The 10,303-nt window shown below is 43.1% G+C and overlaps 1 protein-coding gene across 1 annotated transcript in view; it reads left to right on the top strand.

The window, feature by feature from the left end:
* The first annotated feature begins 4,374 nt into the window (after positions 1 to 4,374).
* CRISPLD1 (cysteine rich secretory protein LCCL domain containing 1) overlaps positions 4,375 to 10,303 on the top strand; it is a 61,442-nt gene continuing 55,513 nt past the window's right edge. The window contains exons 1-2 of the mRNA XM_018567530.1: positions 4,375 to 4,401; positions 4,808 to 5,130. Of these exons, the coding sequence (XP_018423032.1) occupies positions 4,873 to 5,130 (258 nt within the window). The 5' untranslated portion in view covers positions 4,375 to 4,401; positions 4,808 to 4,872. The remainder of the gene's footprint in view (positions 4,402 to 4,807; positions 5,131 to 10,303) is intronic.

Genomic DNA, 10,303 nt, shown 5'->3' with positions numbered 1-10,303 from the left:
CCCCCCCCCGCCACGTGACCCAATGAGGTGCCACCTGAGGCAACCCCTCAGGCTGCCTCATTATAGGAATGGCCCTGAGCTCTCCTAGAGTCTTTAGCTTAACAACTTAACCACTTCTCCTGTCAAATCTCTACAACATATTTGCCTAATCAGTCTATTGTCCATGATAAGAACTAGGAGACCTAAATAACCTCTTTGAGATAACACCAGGCAGCTCAGAATTTCTATTTTTTCTTATCAACCAAGCATAACAAAATCTCATAGAAATGGTATATTTAACAAAGCAAATGTGAGCAAATAAAAGAAGTTCACAGGGTTTACATACACAGTAATCCCTGATTAACAGGATTGTGTCATCGCTGAGCCAGCACCTCAGTCCAGGAAGTAGATGCTTACCCTGGCTGCAAAAAATGAATAGATGCATTCGTATTTCATAAAGAACAAAATGTGTATTTAATATTTTTCTAGCATTGTAGCCTGCAAAGCATTGTAACAGCAATGAGTGGATTGCAGTCGCAATGCATAGGCTCCTGCATACTATTCCTGAAGCCCCAGGTGCATACCAAGGTTTGAACCTTCAGTTATGCTCCAGTGTCCCTTGAAGACTTGACGTTTTATGTTGTTTTTTCATTCACTGATCCTGTAATTGCAGACATCCCAACTCTCCCGGACGCTCCGGGAGTCTCCCGCTATTGGATAGCGGCTCCCGGCCGCCCGGGAGAGAAACACTTCCTCCCGGAAAGGTTTATCTGCTCGATCGAGCAGATAAACCTTTCCCTGTGATCGTTTTTTTTTTTCTTTTCTGACATCGGGAGCCGCGGCCCGACCGTCAGTCAGAAAAGAAACAAAAAGGCATACGAATCCATAGCTAGATTCCTATTGGCTATTGCACTTTGCAATAGCCAATAGCAAACTAGGTAATGTACCCGCCCACTGCTGCTGTCAATCAGCAGAGGGGGACCTGAATTTTTCTATCAGGTCCTCTTCTGGTGATTGAAAGCAGCAGAGGGCGGGTGCAATAGCTAGTTTGCTATTGGCTATTGCAAAGTGCAATAGCCAATAGGAATCTAGCTATGCATTCTTATGCCTTTTTTTAAATATTCTGACGACTGCAACTGTCAGAATACTAAACACAAAATCAGAAAAAAAACCTGCATATAGCAAAGAAGCTATTGCTTCCTGTGCTATCTGCCATCATTTCAGGGGGTGCTCTCTCCCAGCCCCCCTAACCCCCCTCCGGGGATGGGGGGGGGGGCGTAGAGGGCACCTCCCTGAAATGAGAAGGACACCTCCCTGAAATGGCTTCTTTCAGGTTGGGATCCCTGTAAATTGATCTGTGAATGAATGACGTGGCTGTGTGGGAGGAACGCATGGACCATCTTCTTGTTCTGTAGGTATCTGCTGCACAGCCATTCCCTTGACACCATCATCTTCTCTGATGTTGCCAGAGAAGAAGATGGTGCTGGATTATCTGTGCAGCGGTGGACCCCTACACAGCACCACTGTGTTGCTGGGTGTGCGAGAATGTTTTTTTACGCATATTCCAGCACAAAAGATAAAATGAGGGGTGTGAATTTCCCCTTTCACACCATCTCCACACTTCCACATATGCGTGTATGCGCATTTTTTACGCTTTTTAATACGTTCTTGTGTGTTTTTTTTACTTGCTCTGGAACAGAACACAATGGTGTGAAGTAGCCTTATTTAAAACCATTGGAATTACTGTATATTCATTTTTGGTAGAGGTAAAAAAACGCACCGGTCTGGAGATAGTGTGAACAAGCCCCAAGTTCCTGTTCAAACCATGGTCGTGCGTTAATTGGGATTGTATGAAGAGTAAAGTGCACTGGCCTGCGAGAGGGGGGTCGGCTCTTCTCAGCAGAGGTTCCACTAGAAACTTCTATGAATATGTCTCAGAGAGGAAGATGTTTTATATTCTGGGTACAGTGTTTAGATGAGCCAAAGAGAACAAGGACATTTAGGCTATGTTCTCACGATGTCCAGACCAGATTTGGAGCAGATCTGCAAATGCAGAGCAGTGCGTTTTTGCGATGTTTTTGCTGCATTCCATGGCTTTTTTTTAAGCTTAAGGGCGGATTCACACCATTTTCCGGACCAGATTTGGTCACAAAAATAGTGTGAACCTACCTGCAGTTCCAGTGCATTCCAGACCAGACAAATGGAAACATGCAGTATTTTTCTGGTATGGTCTGGAACGGACTGCGCTGGTGTGAACAAAGGCCAGAAATAGCATTGGGATACATTATGATGCATTTTGGGTCTGGAAACAATCTGGTCTGGTCTGGAGATGATCTTGATGTGGTGTGAATGGGCCCTAAAATGTTCTTTCAGGTGCAGTCCAGTGCGTTTGCATGCATTTTGTATGCATTTATATGTGTTCCACTGCATTCCAGACCAGAGAAAAATGAGACAAGCAGTATTTTGTTTTTGTCAGGAGCGGAACAGTCTGCACTGGCGTGAACAGAGCCTAAAATTACCATAAGGATGCTTTTTTGGTCCGGGGACAAACTGTTCTGGTCTAGACATGGTGTGAACAAGCCCTTAGGGCCCATTCACATCAAGGCTCTGCGTTAATTGCACAGTTCTGTGCAATTAATGAACGATACTGTGCAACGCACCTGCCATGTACAGCAGCTGCATTGCTTTGTCAATGGCGCTCCAAATGCACCTCCCGGACGCAAAGTGCTGCAACACGCGGCACCACAATACCGTGTTTTGTGGTGGGCAGAGTCGGCTCTTCAATTAGGCCGCCTCGCAGCCGCCTAACTAATCTAGTGTACAAAAGGGGTCTGCAGGGATGGCGTGCCAAGGGGGGGTGGTAAGACGAAATGCACATATGTCTGCAGGATTAGAGCGCTCTCCTGCCGGGACTTCACTCCATCCCCAGCCCAGAAGCAAACGCAGGAGGGGAGAGAGTCGATACATAGAGCAGCAACATGAAACAGGCAGACTCCCCGCGGTGCAAGGGGCACATCAGATCAGGCAGCTAGAACGGGACACACAGTGAACCGGGGATTGGACACCGCTTTAGACAGATTTTCCTTCAGTTGAATCCTCTTTTCAAAGTAATTTTCTGTCCAATAATTTAACAAATGATACCAGTGTTGGTGTTTTCCCATATCTGTGAATATCTGTATTTACAAATTGTTATGTTTTAGGCAGAGTGGTGCTTTTGAAAAGTGTAGCTAGAACTCATTTGAGGGTTAAAATCACATGCTAAGTATTAATCCATATTTTAGGCCTGAAAATTATTAAAACCCCTCAAACATTATATATTTTCTGAAGGCCAAGACCGAGTAGAATAAAATGTTGGCAGTTGCAAATTCTTCCGTTGCATGATATTAGCGCAACTCTTTATCAAACCCCAAAATGTTTTAAAAAATAAACTGAAGTTTATTTTAGTGGCCAAAAATACAACGTAATACCCATTTGTTTGTAAAATATAAAAGATGAGGTCACAACGAGTAAATAGATACCAACACACACAGGTTAAAAATTGCGTGCAAAATAGAAAAAAAAAGCTGTGCGGCACTAGTTTTAGGGTGTTGCTTGAAAAAAAGGTGGCAACCTTAATCAGCTCAGTGACACAGGGCCAGCGCTAGTGTAAGGCTGCATAGGCAGCCCCCTGAGGGTGGCGGGAGGAGGGTGTGTAGGCAGAAATCCTTGCACCGGCCCTGGCCCCTCCGCTGGATCTCCGCCTCGCTCTACCATAACTGATCACCACAGTTCCTTTTTATTTATCGTTTGCATCTTTTTTTATCATTGTGGTTGTAATCGGGGTCCTCACTTTGAATTTCGCCTAGGGTCTCACAAAGTCTAGAGCCGCCTCTGGTGGTGGGGATAAAAAAAAAAGTAGCGCATATGCTACTTTTTTTAACTGCAACGCATGGGAATGCAGTACCACATGATGTGGCACGCTCGAGCGCAACGCACCTGCCGCACGGTAACACCCGCTTAACGAACAGCCTTGGTGTGAACAGGCACTAAATGTCCTTGTTCTCTTTGGCTGATGTAAATCCTGTACCCCACAATATAAAACATCTTCCTCTCTGAGACATATTCATACAAGTCTATGGGGGAAAGCTGTGCTGGGAAGGAGCAAAGCCGACCCCTCCCGCAGGCTGGTGCACTTTACTCTCCACACAATCCCAGCGGTGTGTCTTGGCTCCGCCCCCTCCCAGTCTCCGCAGGCTGGTGCACTTTACTCTCCATACAATCCCAGCGGCGTCTCTTGGCTCCGCCCCCTCCCAGTCCCCGCAGGCTGAGAATGGCTTTGAAAGCGGCGCTGGTGAGCCGGTGCGATCACTGAGTGACAGGCTGCCAGCGCTCCGGTCCGAGCAGAGCACGGAGACCTCTACACCCGGCTCCACTACAGCAGCAGTAAGTAAAGGGCTCTGCCTGTGTTCTCTATTCACTTCTACTGCATTGCAATGTCTACCTTACTCTATGCACATGTAGCCATGTATTATAATACTACATAGCCTTATATATGTGTGTTCACTGCCACTTAGAGCATTGCATGGGTTGTAGTATGTGTAGATGAGGAATGCCTGTGGATGGATGTGCATTCTTCTTCTGTCTTGAATAGCCATGTAGTAGGATTGTGCTTTCTTCAACTGTGGGAGTTGTGTTGAGTCTGCAGAGTAGAAGGGATTACAAGGAAAGTGATTGGAACAATGCACTCTAGTGGCTGCATGGACTGAGATGTGGCTGCTTTATACTGTATGTACATAAACATAAATGTATGTACATGTACATAAACTCACTTGTCTTTTTCTTCACACAGGAATAAAGAGCCTGCTCTGTCCTGGAGCTGAACTCCCCCCCCCACAGCCTCCCAGACCTCTGATCATGAATTGCCGAACACAAGCATGGCTCAAAGTAACTGTCTTGCTATTCATAGCTCCAACAGTTGCTGCAATGCTAATTCCTAATGCCACACAATTAGAAGGCCTCCTGGAAAAGTACATGGATGAGGATGGCGAGTGGTGGGTAGCCAAACACAGAGGGAAAAGGGCCATAACAGAGAGTGACATGAAGCTCATCTTGGATCTGCATAATAAATTAAGAGGTGAAGTGTATCCACCTGCCTCAAATATGGAGTATATGGTAAGATCTGTTTTTTTCTTTAATTCTTAGAGTTGCTGGCACACATCTTCTGTAAGATCTGCTTTGAATCTGTTAGTATGCAGACATCAATGTGCAAAGTATTGTAACACCTACTGACTCATCAGATTTCTTTGTCCATTGATTTTACTTTTCGGAGATTTGAATAGGTGTAGGGGTTACACATCGTTGCTGTATGAACTGTCTTTGAAAAATATGACTTAGCTGCCTTTGATTGTTTCATTTCAATTTTACTGAGAACTATATGTAGAGGACAGGACATAGATCTTCAACTGGAGCCTTTCCTCTAAATCAGGGGTGGGTAACTATTGCCCTCCAGCAGTTGGGGAACTTCAAGTCCCATGAGGCATTGCAAGACTGACAGTAACGGGCATAGCTCCCAGAGGCATGTTGGTATTTGTAGTTAAAGCACAGCTGGAGGGCTGGAGTTGCCCACCCCTGCAAATACTCCCAGGGTGCCATGCTTTGTGGTGTCCTGATTTCGATAATGATGTATTTGTGAGTGTCTGTAAATGGAAAAATGTGACTGTAATCATCATTTTCACGTAGGTGATCCTTTACTACATTGCAAAGTGCATGACCTGTGACTTGGATCCAGATAGCATCTTGCAATATATGGTTGAGACACCAACGATCAAAGAAATTTGATAGGAAGCATGACTTTTTGGATTCCAAAAGCAAGATGACTCTTGGGGTCCCAGAGGTCAGGAATACTAGTTTTGGCTATAGAGTATAATCTGTAAACATTTTGTTTCAGTACATGAAATAGTGCATACATACATTTTTTTAAAGGTGCATGTTCACTTATCAGTACAGTAACGCATGGTCAAACACAGTAGTTTTAATGCACATCAAAGCACAGGTATATGTATTTTGTGGTGTCTTTCATTTTGGATGACACCTCAGTGCACATATACAGTAACCAAAAATGCACCTGCTCTACAGGACACAGATGTGAATCATCTGTATGGTGTGGTGTGGTGCAATGCATTTCTAGTGCAGGTGTGTTTTTCCTGCATTGCTTTTTTCCTTAGCAAATAAATGTAACCATTGCTACTGCAGGGATCCTTGTTGTAGCAAAGCTTGCATTTATTTGCTCATTCCCTCCAGTGTTCTCTTGAATTGTTACATTGTATCTCTTGTTGCTAAGGTGTATATATTGACTATGATCCTTAGCTCCATCTAGTGGCCACTATGCAGTATTTTCCCCATTCATTCTATGCCCTATATAAATTAACCTATTTTTACTGCTGTCTCAAATGGTAGAACATTTCAACATAAGAGAAACTGACATAAAGACATTCAATTTTGCCCAATTCTCACAGCAGCTGGTTCATTTGCACAGACGAAATGTACAGGCAGTTTTGTTGGAGGGATAGCTATGCAGATTTGTATTTCTAAAATAGACCCCTAAGTGTGTAAAGTGCCTAATGACCGCTGTAAAGTGACTAGTTGCTATGGGTATCAGTTAAGCAGAAGTTGTATCAACACCATGTGACCAAATCTGTGGAAAGGCAGGCAAAGGAAAAGTGTTCAGATGACGCAATGGTTGTAATGTACTTTTGTGAAGAGAGCGCTTCGGTTTTTAAACAAATAATTCCCTGAGAAAGACACCGAGGCTGCCATTTCTGACAGACTCATTATGCAAATGCATGATGACCTCTTGTCTCCAATACCCTTAGAAATGCATCCGTAACAAAAACACAGGTATGTACTTTTTAATCCAACACCCCTAATCTTTATTTTTGTTCTGTTTTAGAAAGTATTGAAGTATTGAAGCCAATGAGTTAGCCCAGGGGTAGGCAACTTCGGCATTCCAGTTGTGGTGAAAGAACAAAGGCCATCATACATCTGGCCTTTGGAGTCATGCCTTTGGCTGCCAGAGTCATGCAATGCCTCATGGGACTTGTTGCTCCACCACAGCTGGGGGGCGGAGGTTACCTACCACTGGGTTAGCTGGGTTCAGAAGGATTTCCTGGATCCTAATGCCAATATTTAGTAAAGTCTATACAACAAACTATTGAATATAAAGCTAATATTTTATTACACTGTATTGTATAGCATATGTTACTTAATGTTGATATGAAAAGCTATGTAGCAAAGGGTGGCATGCATAAGAAAATACAATGCTATATTTTACTTGGAGTGGCTGTGACAGATTTTAAAGTTGAAGAAGAACTCTGGGTAAAAGTTTTATTAATCATTGCAGTGGGGCTTCCCCCGCACTATCCTCTGAGCTGGCCGGCTATGACCGAGCTCCCTCCTCCCTTTTCTGATACTCTGCAGCGATAGTAAAGTATGTCCCTTGGCGTCCTCACATCCTATACACAGTGTATAGAAGATGATGACTCTTAAGGTGCCCATACACTGTGCGAGTCTCGTACGAGAATCGCGGGAAATCCCACGATCGTACGAGAATCGTACAGTGTATGGAAGGCGTGCGACCGTTTCTACTGTACGGTCGCACGTCTTCTGTCGAACAAGCAGGCTTGAAAACCCGCCGAGAATTGTACGATTTTTGGTGGGTTAGTGGCCTGCTTGTTCGACAACTGCCGAACGGGCCGATGTGCGCAGCACACCGCCCGTTTGCAGTGATCGGAAGCCCGCCCCTCACTGCGGTCATCGGAAGCCCGCCCCTCAGCAGGGCAGGCTTTTGATGATCGCAAGAACGATCTGCCCGTCCAAGATGGGCAGATCGTACGAGCTTTCAATGAGCTTACGACCATCGCAAGACAAAGGTCTTGCGATGGTCGTAAGGTGTATGGGCACCTTTAGACCACTGCAGCGGAGGGAGAGCGGGGCTCAAAGAACCGGTCTAAGGGCAGCTCGGAGGATCAGGAGGGTATAACTTTTTTTTATTTTGTTCCCTAAACCAAAACGAGCAGTTAGCCCTTGCAGTTCAGGGGTAGTCCCACTGCAAGGGTTAATAGAAAATTTGCCTGGAGTTCTTCTTTATGTTTGCACATGTAATAAAAATGAACTGCTAAGTCACTCCTTATACTCAGTTTATGTGTGTTCAGCAGTTTGCATTCTTCAGATCAACCCTTCTGTATCCTACAACTTTCCTGGATACAGCTATGTTTATTTACTGAGCAGATAGCACTAGAGGATTCTGTGGTGGAAGTGGAGGGGGAGTGGAATGCATATCGTCTGCAGCTTCATTGCTTAGAGCATCCTTATTACCCTTAAGATGTGCTTGCTACTTGATGATGGCTAGAAAACATGGGGGGCTGTAAGCATTCACATCTCGATTGAGGTGAGGGATGTTTTCTTTATGGGTCCTGTGTCTTCTGATAGCTGTGTTAGCTCCTAGCTTGGAATTTGAGGTTCCCATTAATGACCTCAATGGACTATTTGGTCAGAATAAACGCAGGCCTGCAGCTACCTTTGTTTATTTGTTGGAACTCTGCAGAACGTTTAGAACCATAGGAGCTCAATATGCATAGCTCAACTTCAAACTATATAGTCAGTGTTCCTACACCCCATCTTTTGGTTGGGTAAAGGTTGCCATACGCAACTAGAATTTTTTTATTTTAATTTAATTTAATGGTCAAAATTTGAGCGTTAGGTGGCCTTGTTAGCACCAACCAGCTTGACAAACTCCAACTGAAAATGAAAAGGAGCAGGGTGAAAATATTGTGGCCGAGCAGCAACTGTATAGCAACCCAACTATACATTTTTAGAAAGGGCTTAAAGCACAGGACATACATATTTAAGATGCTATAGATGGCATTGCACATGTGAGGATAGTACAGTATCCCTTTTATGTTAAATCCGTTTCTTTCCAGTGCCAAAGTCCTTACCTGCATCTTGTTGGATCAGTGGCTCAGAGTATTAAAGCCAGAGGGGCCAGCATTACAACAATGTAAATATCGAAGGAACAGACCCACTGAACACTCTCGGTTTTTAATCCCTTTAATATACAGCTTTACACTAAAATCTAGCTAGATTTTAACTTTTGTAACCATGTTATGTGAATATGCAAATTCACAGGGAGGAAAAAGCCAAGAATCTGTTTTTTTTTTCCAATGGTTGGACTATTAGGGGTGATTTTATATATAGAGTAGAGCATGTCCATTTTGCATTTCACTTTGTGAATTTTTACTTAAGGGAATTTTCATGTAGAGTAATTTTTACTAAAAAAAATAAAAAAATAGCTTGGCAAAGAATACCCAATCATGAGAAATGAAAAGTTAAAAAAACAGTATTTTTGGATGCACATGATTAGATGATGGAACAGCAGAGTGTCACCTCATTCACTAAGTTTCAGGAAAATTACATTGCAAAGTGAAAATTCTCAGTGAATAGCCTATTTGTCTTTAGTAATTCAACTCATTAGTGTCTTAAAAGGGTGATCACATGGATTTTGCTGAAAAGAAGTGATGAATGTGATCTCTAGTGGCTTCTTGTGTAGCTGCAGGTGTAGTCTACCTGCCTCCCTTGGACTACTGAAAGTGCGACATATCTGCAGTGGCAGCTTTCATGTTTTCTTGTGACAAGTTTCCTCCACGGCTTAGCTGTTGTATGCTAAAATATTGAAGTGTACAATCTACAGAAAAGCGATGCACTCTTGTTGTTACTGTAGCCTGTGCATACGCATTAAATGATAATTATTAAATAAATGTTACAAAACACTTTGAATTGTATATTTAACGGATTAAAGGGGAACAACTAATAAATGTAATTGTTAAGCTTTACATACCCTTTCTAGTTGTGTTGCTACAGCAGTCTTTTGTATTGTTTATTGTATTAGGTAAGTTCTTCTGCGCGCCATGTTTTGGTGCTGGTTGGTACAGTATTTAGCTAGACACTCTCTGCCCCTCTCTTCTGCTTATTTTATTTTCTCATTGCAGGCAATGTCAGGGCATAGCAAAGGCATTGTCTTGTACTTTAAAACACTGCTAAAACATTCTCTGTACTCTACTTATCTGAATAAAACTATGTTGGATTCAACTCCTGTGTCTTATTGAAGAGTTAAGGTGCCTGTGGATTGTACCAAATCAACAAGTGGCCATACTGTCAAGTAGAGGTGCACTGAAATGAACATTTTCAACCTAAAATAAGAAAAAATTTCAGGCCGAAACCGAAAATCATTTTTTTTCTAGACTTTTTAAATATTTTAAATATTTTATTTTTATTTATTTTTTACAAACTT

This window comes from Nanorana parkeri, unplaced genomic scaffold (genome assembly GCF_000935625.1).
Source record: "Nanorana parkeri isolate BGI_ZX_2015 unplaced genomic scaffold, ASM93562v1 scaffold1058, whole genome shotgun sequence".
Taxonomy (NCBI): Eukaryota; Metazoa; Chordata; class Amphibia; order Anura; family Dicroglossidae; genus Nanorana; species Nanorana parkeri.
Note: the sequence above shows the minus strand (reverse complement) of the source record. Positions and strands in the feature narration are given on the sequence as shown.